Here is a 19,570-nt window from a genome sequence, read left to right on the forward strand (position 1 = left end):
CGGGATTAAGTTAATTTTAATTGCAAAGAAGGACTATGCAATTCATCTGATCACTCTTCATAACATTCTGGAGTATATGCAAATTGCTATTATAAAAACTTAAGCAGAAACTTTTCCAATTTCCAATATTTATGTAATTCTCAAAACTTTTGGCCACGACTGTATAAGGCGGTCGAGGAGGCAGAATGACAACCATTAGCCCCCATCATCGTCAAGCCCTGTCACCACAGCGCCCACATACATACTGCTACAAGCGTGCACGTATAGCATTAAAGTGACATAAGATTGCAACCATGGTTACATCACACTTAATGTGTATTAGAGATACAATTTATGTAAAAATAACAATTCGTTAAATGCTACTCTGCTTGCATAAAACTATTATCCAACTCCTTTCGCAACACATTTTGGCACCAAAGTCGAAAAGATCAGAGGCCTCATTTATAAAACCCATGTAAATTCAGATTTAATCCTAAAGTCCATGGATTTGATCCTGCGTAGGGACAAATTGGGATTTACGAAAGCTAAAATGGTCACGGCAGTGTTTCTGCATGTAAACCAAGCAAAAAGCACATTTGCCGACTTCATTTTCTGAAGACTTTTAAGTGCAAAGTGACTAAATGAATAAATAAATGGCCATATTGTTTTTCCAGCATTCTCATTTTCACTACTCAGCTATTACCAGATTTCTATTACACAAACGTTTCATAAATGAGGCCCCAGAGCTTAACACGTTGGCACTAAAGTAGAGCTAAAAGAGTTATGATCTAAACAGAAGGATTAGTAAGTTCAAGATCAATTGCTGCCCTGCCACAATCTGTAGCATAAAGTCCACTCAATAATTCACTGGTACATCTCAACATTTAACATTTATGGGTACATATGAGTATGCATGCATGAATCAAGCGGTTTTTTGTCACTGGCTAGTTTGCAAGCAGGGTGTATTTGACATGGTCATGTGGTCAGTATGTGCTACAGTGGCTGACATAAAGAAACTTCCCATAGGGAAAAAGGGCAGAAAGAACATCAGACTCCTCTATATAGAGAAGCGTTTTCAAAATGATCAAGTTGTTAACCATGAAAACAAGGACAAAGCATCCCCAGGCCATAAGCACAAGACACAGCTCATAAAAGTCTCCAAACAAGACTCCTCACTGTAATCTTTGTTGACTTCTGCAGTCCCACTGTTGCTATTTTACTCGCGCTATTTTAAAAGCAATAAACCAGGCCTGAGTTACTGGAGAACACTGTGTTGGATTAGTTTGGGGAGTTACACTTCCCTCATAATACTTTCTCTAAACTATTAACTAAATAACGACTGCGGTTTCCCATTCCTCGCACGTTCCTCAATGGAGCACTGTGTGTGTTAGCCTCTTGCTAATGCTAACTTTAGCTAGTGTCCAGACTAGACAAACAACACGCTTGCTGCTTTCAGCACTACATATCCAAGAAAGAGGGTGATGCTGAGGATGTGGTCAGACCGGGGAGGAAGAGGAAAAATTAGAGCAAAAAGTCCCTCTCTTCTCTATTTTCACAGCACCCATCAAGAAACACAGAGTGGTCCTTTTAGCAGGTGGTAAATTTAGAGGCTAGCATATTAAATTTAGCCTGTGATTAGTGCCTGTAAGGCAGGGCAGGGTGTAACTCTGCCAGGAGAGACTCACTCACTGTGCAGTGGCATACAAAGTCCCAAATGATTGCATGAGTATGCCTCAGTGTTTAAAAAAAAATCCAAAGGATTTAGCGAGGACCAGGCTATCGCTAAGCGTTTAACAGCCCTCAAACCAACACCCTTGAAAATGAAGCTTTCCGTCATAAATGCAGCGGCTTGCATCATTTGAACTCATTCCAGGAACAGGAAAGAGCATCACGAATTTCTGCTGAACGCCTTCAGCATCGTTGAGCTTTTTATACACTCTTAACAAATAAAGGTTCCAACAGGGTGGTTTTGCAGTGATGCCATAGAAGAACCAATTTTGGTTCCCCAAAGAACCATTCAGTGAACAGTTTCTAAAAGAACCATACTTTCTATAGACTATAAAGAACCTTTTGTGCATTTGCAAGGTTCCATGGATGTTCAAGGTTCTTCATACACTCTTAAAAATAAAGGTGCTTCACGATGCCATAGAAGAACCTTTTTGTCTAAATGGTTCCATAAATAACCTTTAACATCTGAAGAACCTTTCTGTTTCACCAAAGGTTCTTTGTGGCAAATAAGATTCTTCAGATTATAAAATGTAAGCAAGAAATGGTTCTTTGACTGAATGGTTCTTTGTGAAACCAAAAATGGTTCTTCTATGGAGGTTCTTGAAGAACCTTTTGAAGCACCTTTATTTTTAAGAGTGTAGAACCATTGCTCTCTGTTGAAAAAAAAACAGCATTTGCTGGTTAGGTAGGTTTTGAAGCATGGATGCTGGTTTGAGCTGGTCATAAACTGGTCCTGAGCAGGAGCTACACTTTTAAAAATACAGGTGCTTTAAAAGGTTCTTCACAGCGATGCCATAGAAGAGCCATTTTTGGTTCCACAGGTTCTTTAAATAACCATCTCTTTCGTACCTTTTTAGAATCTGAAGAACATTATTTTCCCACAAAGAACATTTAGTGAAACAGAAAGGTTCTTCATGTATTAAAGGTTTTTTTATGGAACCATTTAGACAAAAATAAGGTTCTTCTATGGCATCGTAAAGCACCATTATTTTTAAGAGTGTAGTTGCTTAGGACTAGTACATGACCAGCTAAGAACAAGCTTAAACCAGCTCATAACCAGTTAAAAACCAGCTTAAATCAGCATCCATGCTTCATAACCTACCTAACCAGCATATGCTGTTTTTTTTTTTTAACAGGGCTGCCAATAAAGAACCTTTTCAAGAGTGTAAGGGAAAAATGTCCTTGGATTAGCATTATGTGCATGTTCTTTACAAAAACGTACTTTGGTTGTACCAGGTTACAGTGCGTACTTAGAAGAACCATAGAAGAACCATGGTACATGCTCTAAAAACATGGCACTACAATGGTACATGTCCAAATCCCATGAAAATACCATGCTACCATATCCTAAAAAAAAACATTGTAATGCCATAGTCAATTGTTTTTGTATTGTCAATTTTACTATTTAAACCAGCATAAGCTGGTCTTCAATTAGTCTATCTGGTCTCCCAGCCTAAACCCTGGAAGAGCAACTAAAACCAGGCTGGTTTGGATCGTATGTATGGATCGGGGAGAGGTTGTGAAACTGCCTGCTGTGACCAAGCGCTCATATTTTGTCTGTAAATTCAATGAAAGGCATATTATTCTCAAAGCTGAAGTCTTGAAAGCAGATGACATCATCTGACGTGTACCGCTACACAGTTGACAAAGTGAGCCTGTATACAAAGCATACAGTGTGCAGGGCGGAAGAAATTTAAAGATGGTTGTTTTGCGTATTTATTCAGGTCATTCGAGCGGAAAAATAGAGTGAAATTTTTTTTTTCTAAAATTAACTAAATGACTTCCTTTCGGTGACAACCGAGGTGTATTCTGAAAGAGTTTAATTGCGGACTTAATTGCGGTTCAAATAAATGGCTTCAAAATGGGCGCTACTCTGCCAGAAAACTGGACACTATAATTAAGTCATTGAGCTCAATGTAAATAAATCAAAAGACATGGAAGATTTTTCATTCACAATAACAACCTAGGAGATGCAGCACACCTTTGGTCACTGATCATTAAACATCCAAATACTGCAAATGTACCAGTTTTAAATATTATTTATGGTTTGACATCTGCTTGGACCTTAAAAATGCTGAAAATATTAGCATGATTTTATTCACTTGGATTGAATTTTTGTGTAAGACCAAGCAGATCAAAAGTATAGAGTTTTATAACTATATCTTTACAGTGTTCAGGAAATCTTAACCCCTAGTGCACACAATTATGATGAGGGAAGCATAGCTGCATGCTTCATAATGAATAAAAGTGCAACATTATCAAGTGGAACCAATCACACTTTATAACACAACTGGACATCAATCCAATAAACATTAAATATATACGCAGTGATGGCATCTGTCTGTTCTCCAACAATATCTAAAGTGAAAACAACCTTAGAGGTATCTATACAAGTTTTACAGAGGACTTTGTCTGTCCACTTCGGCTGTTGCATATATAACCATGTTAGCTAAAATATCGCCTCGAGTACATACCATATGCACAGGCAAGGTAAGAGACACTTGACACGAACATAAACCTCGGGTGACTCATGCGGAGAATATGGGGGATAAATTGACATCCTATGAATAAGGTCCATAAAAAACACACAGACAAACAATATAATCTGTTTATATGCATGTACTTGAGTCTAAGTCATTGTGCGGTACACAAACAACAATTAAAGTGCCATACGTCATTTTAGACGGTCACCGATAAAAATAGAAAATAGTAAAATAGATTGTTTAAAACAACGATTATGCTGGCATATGACACTACGTGAGGGGTTAGTTTTAAATAATCTGTCCTCTCTATCATATGGCACATGGTGCACCGTGCTCCCTCCACCCCGCAATTAATTCATGCCTTTCACTTCTGTCTGCCTCGAATTTAAAAATAAAGCATGCTTAGTGCTGAGAGGTGCGTGTATAACTGTGATCCTGTCCATGTACACAAGGCTTAACAAGTGCTGCCTCAGGGAACTTGACACTTGTAGGAGGTCACTGTAAAGTATCTCGAAGGTATTGCTGATACATTAGCCATGACTTAGCAAATAGGCATATAGTTTACGTGACTAGATATTTAACATCAATTTTAGAGAGTCAGGTATGAAGACTTCCAAGATTATTTGTTTATATTTTAATCACCGGACTAAGCTTCTGTAGATGTCATCCATTTTGCCTGACAAAAGAGGCTAGTTAATGTGACAACACTGCTTGAAACAGTGTAAAACACTAGAAGATGGAATGCAAGGGCATGCGGCTATGCTAGTGGAGATCCAAAGGATATCAGGTCATAGGAAAAAGAGCAGAGAGAATAAGACCATCTCAATCCCAGCATGCTCGACACTTCAGCACATAAGCTTGACAGAATGTACTGCACTGAAACATATGTATGCATTCCATGTGTAGTATTAACCGAAAAAAACTGCTGCAAGTTCATAACATCCTCTGTTGCTGTGTCTGAAGCCAGCTGTATAATGGATAATATGAGCCACATACTCCTCTGGCAGCAAAGCTCTTGCCCACACTCCAGCCTCTCTCGGGCACAAAGCCAGACCTCATTTGACCTTGAGCGGTGGCTCTCTCTCTAGCCAGCGCACACGGACTTTCTGTTTGTAGTGATACTCCTTCAGGAAGTCCTGCATGGTTGGAGGCAGTGGCAGGGCACCAATGCCATCGTAGGTGGTGTGTCTGCAGATGGCAGCTCGTGCCAGGTGCTGAAGGCTGAAAGGGAAAGTCCGGTGTAAGGGAGCAGTGAGCAGGGGCTCAAAGAACATACAGGCACTGGGGTCTTTATAGTGCTCCAGCAGGCCTGTTACTGTGGAAGAGTGGAAAACGCAGGGGTCATGCGCATCGAAGCTGAAGTTGTGATTCCATTGTTCAATGCGTGCATGCAGCGAACGATTGTAGCGCCGAAAACTAACGGAAAATAAGTAGTCTTCCTGTGCGGAGTCACGTAACAGGAAGGTGCCCTCGGGTCGTCCGTCCAGCAGTGCTTCTGCTTGGTACCGGTCCATCACCCCCCAATAACAAGGAAGTGCAGTTATGGCCTGTAGGTCAGGCACCAAACAATGGATATAGTCAATCTGTGTGTGCACCTTCCAAGGCCCTGGCTGTCTGGAGCAATGAGTGTCCCCAGAAGCATGCCTCTGCTTGGGCCTCCGAGTCTGTAAGCAAAGAGTAGTCGAGTCCTCCTCAGAATCACAGTCAACAGTGTGGGATGGCACTGCCATACTCACTGCAACCTGTGCGGCAATCCCAGATAACCCTCCAGAAATGGAGGTGACTGTTCCCAGGCTTCTCCCTTCCCCAAGTCCTTCCCCAACACCAGGAGCCATCTTTGGTCCTAGTTTATAGAGGGAAGAGTTTTGTGAAGTTGCCTCCAGCGTATGGATCTGCGCATTTGGAGGGGGATCGACTCCTTCCTCTATGCTAAGTCTTCGCCGTTCACGCAGCCTCTCCTCCTCGTCCTCAGGGGACGGATGTGTTGAATCAAATGCGTCCAAAAGAGCAGTTGAGGAATGAGGACTTACTGGCGCTGTATGTTGCTTAATTAGGTGCCACTTGTTGGCTAGATCCGAACCGGGTGGGAACGGGCATGTTTCGAGCATCAGTTCAGTCAGGTGGATCTTACGTTTGGAGGACACCTGGCCTTTGGCCGACTGAGAGCGGCGGTGTGTGGGGAGAGGAAGGCACAAGCCTACGGTGTCCCGAAGTCGCTGTCGTAAAGAACGGGTGCTAAGGCTGCGGCCACTGCTGCCAGCTCCTACAGAATCATTAATCTCCTGGATAGAGCTAACTCCGTAGCGACGCTCCCTCCTTGCTGTACTTCCTCTTGAGCGTCCCGTTCGCCTGTCAGCCTCGAGTGAGCTTTGTGTTTTAGTTGAGCAAGAATGTTTCTTTTTACCTCCCCAGGGAGCGTGCCGGGAGTAGGAGTCCCTGCGAACAAGGGGACCCCTACGTGCATCCTCGCTCTCTTTGTCAATGGAGATTTCTACTATCTGGGGAATGTCTGCCACACAGTTATGGCCTCTGCGTCCTCCAGTAACCAGTGTGAGTGGTGACAAGTTCCGTGAGGGTGTGGAAGACCTAGTTTCATAGGGTTCTGCATGTGCTCCCCTGCCCAAGTCCACCACACAGTGGACACAATCTAAATCCTGGCTACACAGATGGGACTCTGAGCCATCGTTATGGAAGAGGGCTTGGCATCGACTCCTGAGGTTACCCCACATCTTGCCCACTTTCTCCATAGAATGGAGACCACGACCTATTGGGGAAACAAAGAATTAGCAATTAAAATCTTGTCACTGATCATAAATCAGTGAAATGGTGACTTTATTTTGGTATACACTGGACGGGAGATGTTAGGCGTTGTGTTAGTATGTTATTTCAAACTGTAAACTGTAGGGCGATGTGTTAAGATGGTAGTTTGACAAAATGGAATGTGAAACATGTTAGACAGATAAAGCAGCATTAAAACATGTTTAATTTATGTGCACAATTTTATACACAAAGTGTATGCATATGTTGGGTGGGTGCAGGAGTTGTACAGTTAGCACAGAGTTGCCAGGCAGACATGCATCGACACAAGGCCATGGCTATAAATGAACTAAGGGATCTGCTCCCAGCTGATCTGCTGGTATGTACTGTATTACTGAGCCAGTCTGGACCTGACCAAGAACTTTCACTGTCATGGCAGCAGACAGACACACATGCGCATTTATATACATACACACTCAAATGCACAATGGAGTGTGGATAGGGGGAGCACAGACAGAACATGCAGACAGTCAAAAAAAAAAGTCTGTCTGAGGGGTGGTTTCTGTTCCCTTTTTCAGGAAGAAAAAGTGCTGATCTTGTTTAAAACACTGTGGTTGTACTGCACAAATTATGCTGAATTGAGGCCACCGACAGATCACGCTCAGATCTCCTCATTATAAGAGGAGACCAAACGTATCATCTTCACAGAGCAAAATATATGGTTGACTAGTCTAATGCCAGGATAATACATATGAATTAAGGAGAGGGAGAACTTAATATTTGAACAGGCGATCTCATGAGCTTACAAAAAGTCCTCCAGCAACTCCAAAAAGATCTGGACAGGCTGGATTCTATGGGAGATTATTATCATATCCAAGTCATACCAGCACACAACGCTGCATGGTATGAAGCACCACAATAAAACATTTATCTCTGTGTATAGACTCTGTAATTGGGCACATTAATTATACCACAAAGATGAGCAGAGAAAATCTAGTCTTATTCTGGCCATTGGTCATCTACTGATTCAGAAAGGTGCTCGCAAATAGTGGTCGATCAATAAAAGGTTTTAAATGCCAAATGGTGAGTAAGGTGAACAAGAGCAAGGTGGCCCATTTATAAATACAATTTAATGAATTTAAAATTTAAAATCAAATACAGTTGACGCCAAAAGTTTACATACACCTTGTAGAATCTGCAAAATGTTATTATTTTATCAAAATAAGAGGGATCATGCTAAACGCATGCTTTTTTTTTTTAAATTAGTACTGACCTAAATAAGATTTCACATAAATACCTTATTGATCCACAGCTGTGATTTTTTATTTAGTGATAGTTGTTCATAAGTCCCTTGTTTAACCTGAACAGTTAAACTGCCCGGTGTTCCTCAGAAAAATCCTTCAGGTCCGACAAATTTTTTGGTTTTTCATAATTTTTGTGTATTTGAACCCTTTCCAGCAATCAATGTATGATTTTGAGATCCATCTTTTCACACTGAGGACAACCGAGGGACTCATATGCAACTACTACAGAAGGTTCAAATCTCACTGATGCTTTAGAAGAAAAAACACAATGCATTAAAAGCAGTGCATTGAATTTGAAGATCAGGCTAAATGTAGCTTATTTTGTCTTTAGGGAAACATGTAAGTATCTTCTGTAGCTTCTGAAGGCCAATACTAAGTGCAAAAAATATGACATTTAGGCAAAATAAAAATATATATATTTACATCTTTCTGTTCAAAAGTTTTTACCCCCAGCTCTTAATGCATGGTGTTTCATTCTGGAGCATCAGTAAGCGCTTGAACCTTCTGTAATAGTTGCATATGAGTCCCTCAGTTCCTCAGAGTGAAGAGATAAATCTCAAAATCATACAGTCATTGTTGGAAAGGGTTCAAATGCACAAAAATGCTGAAAAACCAAAGAATTTGTGGGACCTGAAGTATTTTTCTAAAGAACAGCGGGCAGTTTACTGTTCAGGACAAACAAGGGACTCATGAACAACTATCACTAAACAAAAAAAAAAAAAAAAAAAAACACAGCTGTGGATCATTCAGGTAACAACACAATATTAAGAATCAAGTGTATGTAAACTTTTGAACAGGATCTTTTTTATAAATTCAACTATTATTTTCTCTTATGGACAATATGTAAAAGTCTTTTATGTGAAACATCTTATTCAGGTCAGTACTAAATAAACAATAACATTTTTTAGGTAAAATAATTAACATTTTGCAGATTCTACAAAGTGTATGTAAACTTTTGACTTTTTAACCGTAGATTCAATAAAACAACTTATTTTAGATAACAGCAAGGAACAAAGGTACAAAGTGTATGTAAACTTTTGACTTTTTAACCGTAGATTCAATAAAACAACTTATTTTAGATAACAGCAAGGAACAAACTAGGAAAGGAAAGGAAAGGAAAGGAAAGGAAAGGAAAGGAAAGGAAAGGAATCCATACTAGGAATTTGTGCTCTGCATTTAACCCATCTAAGTGCACACACACAGTAGTAAACACACCGTGAACACACACCCGGAGCAGTGGGCAGCCATTGCCCAGGGAGCAGTTGGGGGTTCGGTGCCTTGCTCAAGAGACTCCCCTCAGTCATTGTATTGAGGGTCGAGAGAGCACTGGAAATTCACTCCCCCCACCTACAATCCCTGCTGGACCTGAGACTCGAACCCGCAACCTTTGGGTTACAAGTCCGACTCTCTAACCATTAGGCCACAGCTGCCCCAACAATTGCTTATCTCAAATAGAAATACAATAGAAATCCCAAATACTCAAGGGCTGACACCACGTCTACACCAGACGCAAGGGTTGTCGTGCAGCAAAAGTCTGTCTACACTGGACGTGACAAAGCCTCACACCGCTGTAGACATGGTGTGAGGGTTGCTGTTCAGGAGAAGGCCTACGTCAGTTAAGTCTTTGAATGAAGGTGTATTCTGCCCTATTAAATATTCCGTATAAGGTTCCAGAACTGAGTTTGTATGAGTAGCAAATAGCAATTAACATGGTGTAAACATTCTGTTCAATCACATTTGCAGTTATGTAATGCACAGCATTTATGACTTCGCCTTTTTAACTACTCTGAATTGCATAAGCCAAATTACTCCATCAAATCAACTACTGATTTCATGCTTTAAAATTGCTCTTTGGAAACTCTTGAAAGCCCAAATTCCATTCCTTCACTGTGCTCTGCACAACTGTAATAGGTTCTTAATTGAAAGTCTATTAACAGTGCACATTTTTAGTTTTAGGTGCTGTTTCATATTTAAGGGGTTAGGGTTGCACGGTATACCGGTACTACGGCAGTATCGCGATACTAAAGTTTAAAAAAACCCGCGGTGCCATTGCATTTTTGAAACGGTAGTACCGTAAGATACGTTGTATGCACGGCAGGAACACTGTTGAAAACGTTCATTTGAACATGCATGCCAGAAGAAACATTACAACTTGATTGCCAAAATGTCCTTCTGTTGTGCTTTGTGTAGTACAGGCTGTGTAATTCAGTGTTTCCCAACACTTCAGTTCGGTTTGAAATGAGAAGGTGCACGCGCACGTCGTTGTTCACGCTGCAGTTTATCAGAAGTGAGGGTCTGATATTCAGACCGTCTAATGCCATTTAAAAAATAGCCGCTCAAGAATCACTTATTAAACATCAAAATGTTTTACAAGAGTATTTTCGTATTTTTATTCATTTGCCCACTTTTAGAACAAGTGTAATAATTCGTTTCTGGAAGCATCTTTGCGATCACGAATGCAATTCCATTCATTAACATAGTGGCTTTGCACTTGGTTCTTATCAATCGTTATATATATATATATATAACAACATATAACATTATAAATTAATACGTTTTAATATAGAAGCTGCTAACTTACACATATCAAGATTGCTGCAGTTCAGCAATATGACACGATAAAGATGTTGTACTTTCGTTTTTGTGTTCGAATCCGAGTTGGTTTGGGCGAATCTCTGATTCACTAAGCCATTCATAAAAACAGTCATTTGATTCTAGTGTTGGGCGATATGCACATTTTTCATATCGTCATATCGTCAGCCTGTGAGATCGCCGATACACCATACTATCGTGCTAATTTATTTAATGATATGTAAATGTCAATATGTAATAAATTCCTTATTCGTTTTGTAAGGGTAGTGCATGTGACTAAGTTGTGCGTGTACAGAGCGCTGACGGTAGTTCTGTTGGATAGGTTCAAGTTTACTTTCGGTTTCATTCTCTGCTATCTTCAGGGAGCGGTAAATGTGCGTGCATGAATGTAAATGAATGTATCTTTCTATACCCGTCATATTTCGATAATGTTACCGCTGCATGTCTGATTGTTGTCATCAGTTCATGTTGTAGTTCAGTTCATATTTGTGGAGAAACGGTGCCCGTGTAATTCACGTGCATATGTTTAGCGCCATTTTATCGCATCGTAATTCTAGTTAACGCATACAGATGTTACTGAGGTGAATGTTTATGTTTACTATGTACAGACGGATTCTCATATATCGTATTTAATTCAGCCTAAACCACATTTTACTACCTCTGTTATCCTAATGACTGTCTACACTTAATCTATGTACACTGTATGATGAATAAATCTCTTACCCATTTTCACTGCACGTTTATACCGCGGCAAGTTTCTGAGGCATCCTAGAACCGACTCTCCGCGCTGCATCGCTAAAGTTAGGTGCCTTTTTGACGCATAATAATAATAATAATCGTCTTACTATCGTCAAAGGCATCAGCAACAGGCGATATCTTTGACTATCGTCGATACACGATACTATCGTCTATCGGCACAACCCTATTTGATTCGCCCCTGAATGATTCAGCTGTTTTGAAAGAATTGTTTGAATGACTCAGTGAGTGATTCAATCATGAACACTGCTGCCACCTGCTGGATGTTTTAAGTTTCCCATCACATTACATTATTTTCCAACATATTTCTATATTCAGAGTTATGTATTTAAACATTAATCTTATAACATTACTTTTGCAATTATAAGTACAGTGTACATGTATAGACACCACATCTAAATGTCACTCCATGCAGCTTCTGTGCGGTGCTAAGATGGGTTTCGTTTACATGATTTCATGGATAACAATAGCCAGTCATTCATTCACATTAATGAAGTATTCAGAGAAAAATCTTGTCTGTTTTCATTTACATTTTTATTTATGAAATTTAGATTCATTTTGTAGAATTGAATTTTAAACGAACAGAATACTGCATGGTATCGTGATACTACTTGGTATCGCGATACTTCAGCTGGTACAGTATCGCAAGTCATTTTTATGGTATCGTGACAGCCCTATAGTGCTGCTTCCTTTTACTACAGGAAGTAATTTCAAACAATACCACCTTTCCCGAAATTAAGAGGGACCAAACCACCAGGATGAATGCACAAGCAATCACAGAGCCTACAAAAGAGTTTATCAAAGCTATTATGTATGATCATGATGATGTTTCGACATATTTGGCAAATTATTCAATGCATCTAAACTATCTAGTACATGTTAAGTCTTTTTTAAAATTGTAAATATGCCAGTGGGATGTTATGCAGTTATGCAAAGTTATATAAGACTGCAGAAACACTGACACACTGAGATAGGGCTTTGGACTGAAACTATTCAATGATCCAGTGCTTCAAGCACCAATGCTCTAAGCTATCCAATTATCCAGTTTCAGTCTAGCAACAATTATAAGGGTTTCACTAAAAGTGTAAATGCTGAGAAGTTGGCAAACACATTAAATCAAGCATTTTACATTTAGCTGAACGCCAGCCAAAAAAAAACATTGCACCTGCAGAGTAACGTTCACATACTTCAAATATACAACGTGATGAGACATGGATTCTTTCATTTCACACGCTCTTATTTTCTAACTCTGCCCTTTCAACCTCCAAATACATCTTTAAAGTACCGCAATATCAGATGCATCAGCCTTGTTGTTTTTTCCATGGGAGTTGGCATAATTTTTCCTTGACTATGCAAATCACCTTCACAAAAACAAACAGCTTTGGCTTCCAAGAATGAATGCACAAGAGAGGGTATTCTCTCCCTAAACGTTCCTGGGACAATAAAGGTGAAATAACCTTTTGAAGAACATTTCTGAGACTTTCTTCACAAGCGATAGTTGAAAAAACAGTTTGTTGTTTAACTTTTTCTTTCTCTGTATTATTTTCTTTCTTCTATGAAACAGCAGATATTAGCCAAAATGTCCATGCTTCTGCTTTCCATGCAATGAAGCGAATGCAAATAAATGATAGTGCTGCACAGAAATTTCAGCAACCAAAAATATTCAGCCGAAACAGTGAAAATACATTTTCGGAATAAATTAATAGTTTCGGAGGGCCGAAATCATTGACCGAAACGGAAATGTTTAATTAGTGCTCAGGGTTCACACAAGCATTACTTTTATTGATTTTCAAGGACTTCAAACAAGGATCTCACTTTTCGAACAATTCAAATGATTAAAAAATAGATAAATGTATAAAAAATTATTTTTAAAAAGGCAAAAATTAAGTTTTCTACTGATCAAGAAAAAAATCAATCAATAAAATAATTCACGAAATCACTCTAAAATCCTGATCTGAAACAAATGCTTTGCAAACCTATACTGAACTCCTGATCTGAATCAAAAGATTCGCAATCCAAGCTCCAGGCTTGATCTTAAATTCTGAACTTCGGAGTGGGTTCGCAAATCTTTTGCTTTAGATCGGAACTTCAGAGGGTGGATCGCTAATCATTTGATTTAGTTTAGGACTTCGGTGCAGGTTTGTGAATCATTTGTTTCAGATCAAGATATTTTTTTCCCCTTAAACAGTAGAACTCTGCGTAAACAATATTGCATTACTCCCGAAAAAGTAACTAATTACGGTACTTAGTTACTGTACTTTTTATGGAAAGTATGGGTTACATTACTTTTCCATTACATTTTAAAGCGGTGAAGTGCTTGCTTGTTTGTTTTTAATTTAGAAAGTACTAATATATTAGTACTAAGTTCTAATTTTGGCAAATTGACACACCAAAAGCCTCAGGCTGAGGGAAAAATAAATTCATGTCTGTAGAGGAGGTTGAATTGGATCATCGAAGGTCAGCAGCACAGACACTGGTTAATAAAATGGCAATAAATACATAAAGGATATTTGTCTTATTTAACATTTAATTTACTGCAGGTTTGTGTCATATTTTAAGTTGCATTTCACTGTTTTTATTTATGTTTAAGAATAATGAATCTTTTTTTAGCGAGTGGGATATATTAATGCATGTTCACATTTACTCCAGAACTAAAGTAACATCGATTTCTACCAACATGGGGACAGAAGAGCTTTCAATCAATAAATGGGGAAGAAAAGTAACTGCCATGACTTATTTGAAAAAAATAACTTTTCTTGCAAATTAAAAAGAAATGCATTACTTTACTAGTTACTTGAAAAAAAATCTGATCTGATTACACAACTCTCATTACTTACCAACACTGTTTAGCATTACATTATTTGCTCACCAATGCAGTGAATGGGTGCCGTCAGAAAATTCAGACAGCTGATGAAAAGATCACAATAATCCAAAAGTAATCTACAAAACTCTACGTCTTGTGAAATGAAAAGCTGCATGTTTTTAAGAAATAAATCCATCATGGCATTTTTAACTTTAAACCATCAATTCTGGCAAAAGAGTAGAGTTTTCTATCCATAACATTGCTTTCTCCTTTGAAAATCTAATTCTGTCTGAATCAGGAGAGAAAAATGCATGAATCAAGTATCATTTGCCAGCGAAAAGAGTCCAAAAACGTCTAAACAAATATCTGTGTGGAGTTTGATATTAGAGAACAACAGTGGATGGACTTTTACGTTGGAGGAAGCGTTACGGAGTTTGGACTTTTGGCCAAAAATGATGATTTTTGGCCAAGTAAAAAATGCCTTAACGGATCCGGTTTTTTTTCTTTTTTTTTTTTTTTTCAAACATGCAGCTTTTGGATTCACAAAAGTTTGGATTATTGTGATGTTTTTATCAGCTGTTTGGACTCTCATTCTGACGGCACCCATTCGCTTCAAAGGATCTACTGGTGAGCAAGTAATGTAATGCAAAATTTCTCTAAATCAGTTGAAATTAATAAACAAACTAACCTACATTTTAAATGGCCCGAGTGTAACTACAGTTTCTGGGGTGATTCATTCCTTTTAATATCACATGACAGGTGCACTTCATGTCAATGCATTCTCAGAAAACAAATGCCTTGCCCTTCTTTTGACTAATAAACGAGCGCAAAGATGAGAGCACTTGGATAACTCTCACTTCTGCGACCGTGCATGTCGTGTGGAAGTTCCCTTCAGAAGCCTTTACTTCAGACTCCTAATTAGACAGTCAAATAGGGACAGTCTGTCTTCTCTCAAAAACTGCTCTGATCCAGCTCCCTCTCGGATGAGAAAATGCAGAAAAGCATGAGAGCTTCCCAGAATTAACAAGGCCAGAGCTCAAGCACATGTCATTATCAGACCAGCAGTTTGGGATATGAAACTCCTCTCTTGTAGCTCTCCTGCATAAAGGCACTTCAATTTGGCGGTGCCGGTCATGAGTGAGTGCGAGGATGAAGTGCCAGCGCGAATGAGTGTCAAGAGCTCGGCAGCTCTTCTACCTCTACCCTTTGTACTCATTATTCAGATCAGACTTCAAAGAAGATCCAAGAGCGTTCTAAAGAAGTGACCCAAAATAAAATTGCATTGATTATTAATGTTATTGTTACTTTGAAAATAATAATACATTATATACATGCATTACTTGAATGCACTGCAATGGGTGTGCGAGCAAGAATGAGAAAAGGAGAAAGCAACAGTATAATCATAAAAATGACCAGTGACTGTACATGCAGTTGAGGTCAAACATCCCCCTTTTCAGAATCTGCAAAAATGTTCATTATTTTATTAAAATAAAAGGGATTATACAAAAAATGCATGTTATTTTTTATTTAGTACTGACATGAATAGGATATTTCACAAAGATGTTTCCATATAGTCCACATGAGAAAATAATAGTTGAATTTATAAAAGTGACTCCTTTCAAAAGTTTACATCCCCTTGATTCTTAATGCTGTGTTGTTACCTGAATGATCCACAGCTGTTTGTTTTGTTTAATGATAGTTGTTCATGAGTCCCTTGTTTGTCCTGAACAGTTAAACTGCCTGCTGTTCTTCAGAAAAATCCTTCAGTTTTCCAGCATTTTTGTGTGATTTTGAGATCCATCTTTTCACACTGAGGGAAACTGAGTGACTCAGCTGCAACTATTTCAGAAGGCTCAAACACTCACTGATAATCCAGAAGAAAGAAAAAAACATGCATTAAGAGCCGGGGGTGAAAACTTTTAAAAATAATGGAGATTTTTGCCTAAATATCATGTTTTTCCTTTTAGTACTGCCCTTCAGAGGCAGCTAAAGAAGATAGTTACATGTTTCCCAGAAGACAAAATAAAAAAGTTACATTTACTCAATCTTCAAATTCAAAAAGTTTTCAATCCTCCAGCTCTTTGAGCATTAGTGAGCATTTGAACCTCCTGTAATAGTTGCATATGAGTCCCTCAGTTGTCCTCAGTGTGAAAAGATGGATCTCAAACCCATACAGTCATTGTTGGAAAGGGTTCAAATACACAAAAATGCTGGAAAACCAAAGAATTGAGGGACCTGAAGGACTTTTCTGAAGAACAGCAGGCAGTTTAACTGTTCAGGACAAACAAAGGACTCATGAACAACTATCACTAAACAAAAAAAAAAAAAATCATTCAGGTAACAACACAGTATTAAGAATCAACTGTATGGAAACTTTTGAACAGTGTCACTTTTATAAATTCAACTATTATTTTCTCTTGTGGACTGTGTGTAAATGTCTATAATGTGAAATATCTTACTCAGGTCAGCACTAATTAAACAATAACATGCATTTTGTATGATTCCTCTTATTTTGGTCAAATAATTAACATTTCAGCAGATTCTAAAAAGGAGAAGTAAACTATTGACCTCAACTGCATCTTGCACAACTAAATGCAGTTGAACTGTAGTTTAATACATGTAACATTTGCTCCAAACTGAGATAAAAAAAAGACCAAATGTACATACAGGGTGTTAAATAATTTCATATCAAAACTGCATTCTGAAAATGTAATAGGTAATCTTGCAAATGTAAGCTATTCCAAGGCACAATATCCAAATTTAAATTACTACAGCTTAAAAAAGAAAAATTCACAGCATAGATTATAATATGTGACCCTGGACCACACCAGTCTTAAGTAGCACAGGTGTATTTGTAGCAATAGAAAAAAAAACATCAGGATGTTAAGTAAAGATCATGTTCCAAGAAGATATTTTGGAAATTTCCTACATTAAATATATCAAAACGTTTTTGATTAGTAATAGGCATTGCTAAGAACTTCATTTGGACAACTTTAAAGGCAATTTTCTCAATATTAAGATTTTTTGGCACCCTCAGATTCCAGATTTTCAAATCGTTGTATTCTGGCCAAATATTATCCTATCCTAACAAACCATCAATGGATAGCTTATTCATTAAAAACGACCCTTATGACTGGTTTTGTGGTCCAGGGTCACATATTATGCGCATTAACGACCTGAAGAAGACCGGACCTCCTGACGAAGAAGTTAAACTACACCTAAGTGCTTCACTCTAAAGAGAAAAACTCGACAAAGTTAGACTACCGCTGTTAAGCAGCCTCATATTAAACCCAGAAAATATCCTCTGCAATTTCTCTCAATTCGACACGCCTATTCTCATGGGGTCCAGATGAGTGGCCTGGCTTTTGGACAACATTAAGGGGCGGAAGTGTGTTTTCTTTCGAGAGGAGAAAAAAAGGAGGAGGAAAAAAAGTAAAGAATAGTTATTTGTGGACCATTACTTTCAGAGACAAAGACGTGGAACGGTTTATGGCAAGAGCGAATCCTCCGACGTAACCTTGCGGACTGTAATAGTTTAAGAAATGATAGCTCATTCTGAGTGGCAAAGTCATTTTTAACATTTTTTATTTTTTGGATATCTGAGGTGACCACATGGATTACTTAATTTTACTTTTTAAGAAAGCGACTGTCAAAACGACCATTTAAAATAAATGCAAAAATATGGTTATAAATGTGGGGAAACGTTTATAGTCATTCCCTCAAAACAAAATATTAATAGACATGTTTTAACGACTATATCTAAGACGCTAGTCTAACTAAATCAGATATCAGCTGACGATAAGAAACCTAACCATCTGACTAGCTCATAAACCAAATATTTGTACAATATTAATATCTTTATTATATAATCGCAAATGTAATGTTAAATACAGTAATGTACAGCCTGTACTGTCTATCCTTCATTCAGTGCGTAACCACAAAATACCGTAATGCATTCCGTAACAGCGCTTGAACGCAGATGGACGCATAAGTATCAGATTCAGAAGTGTTTTTTTTAGAAAATTAAATCTCCTTCAAAGTATTTTGAGTGACAAATAGGTGAGTGTGTGAGGTGAGCAACGTGGAGAGAGAGAGAGAGAGAGAGAGAGAGAGAGAGAGAGAGAGAGAGAGAGAGAGAGAGAGAGACATGAGGATGTTGGAATGTTACATTGTAACATTCATGGAGGGGAAACATGCAAAAGCAGCGGGGACATCACTCGCGTTCCGTTACATTAAATCGCGCATAAAAGCGGTTAGGAATAACGCGTTGCAATACGCAACGCGCAACGCAGAAAAGCGGCTATCGCCAAAGTGGCGTACTCACCCCTTCTACTAGTGAGTATTACTTCGCATCCGTCTTTTGTCTGAAGGCTGTTAAAGCTGTTAGACTCGCTACTGTCCCACATACGCTCAGCCCTGGCGAATAAAACACGAGCGAGGGAGCAGAAGTGCTCATTCCTGAGGTTGGCTTGTGGAAAGCGGAAGAACAACTGAATCCCACATCGTTCTGGTTGCTTGGAATGGCAGCACAATCCGAGGCCAGATCTCCGATCCGCCGAGCCCGTGCTTCTGCTGCTTGACAAGCCGAGCAAAGGCGTGAAGAAGAGGCCGATAGTGCGAGCTCATAGGCGGGTTCAGACTGTAGGGAGACGCAGGACGAGAACGTACTTCCGACGGATGGGGGAGTGACGAGCGTGGTGGCCGGCCAATGAGATTGCAGATTCGGAGAGCGTTGCCTCGGTTGCCACCCTGAAAACGTGGAGACTCGAGATAATGCATGAGTGCCGAGGGATGAATGATTAATGATTATAGTCAATCAGACAAAGTAGCCATCTGTTGCCTTTTACAGCTCAGTGTGTGTGTGTGTGTGTGTGTGTGTGTGTTTGTGCATTGCTTATCAACAGGAGAGTGATCCATAATGTCATTAAATCTTACAAAAGGAAATGTTGACAGTATCACAAATAATGATTACTGGTATATTTATAATAATTATAAATATGTAATACATGTAATGAATAGTAAATGTTTATAATAAATAATAAATGTTTAGATTATTATCCATATGTATTATTGGTCTAGAACAGTGATTTTTTTTTAAATATTTCAGCAATTTAATATTAATTATTTTATTGAAAAAAAAAGAATAATAAAATAAAACCACACACACA

At 38.7% G+C, this 19,570-nt stretch overlaps 1 protein-coding gene across 1 annotated transcript; it reads right to left on the reverse strand.

Annotated features, from left to right (window-relative positions):
• Nucleotides 1-4,301: 4,301 nt before the first annotated feature.
• LOC141300419 (suppressor of cytokine signaling 5-like) lies at nucleotides 4,302-19,331 on the reverse strand. Its single transcript, XM_073830696.1, has 2 exons — nucleotides 18,727-19,331; nucleotides 4,302-6,954 (listed from the first exon to the last, which is right to left on the reverse strand). Exons 1-2 carry the CDS (start codon nucleotides 18,806-18,808, stop codon nucleotides 5,246-5,248), a joined length of 1,791 nt encoding a protein of 596 aa, XP_073686797.1. The 5' UTR covers nucleotides 18,809-19,331; the 3' UTR covers nucleotides 4,302-5,245.
• Between the last annotated feature and the right edge of the window lie 239 nt (nucleotides 19,332-19,570).

The sequence above is a fragment of the Garra rufa genome, chromosome 24 (genome assembly GCF_049309525.1).
Source record: "Garra rufa chromosome 24, GarRuf1.0, whole genome shotgun sequence".
In the NCBI taxonomy this organism is placed as follows: Eukaryota; Metazoa; Chordata; class Actinopteri; order Cypriniformes; family Cyprinidae; genus Garra; species Garra rufa.

Bases quoted from the DNA above. Each gene is read 5' to 3' on its own strand.
- LOC141300419 (XM_073830696.1), bottom strand. From the start codon at position 18,808: ATGTGGGACAGTAGCGAGTCTAACAGCTTTAACAGCCTTCAGACAAAA. The intron at 6,955-18,726 runs GTGAGTACGCCA...TTTCCCCAATAG, and splicing joins AATACTCACTAGTAGAAGGG to GTCGTGGTCTCCATTCTATG.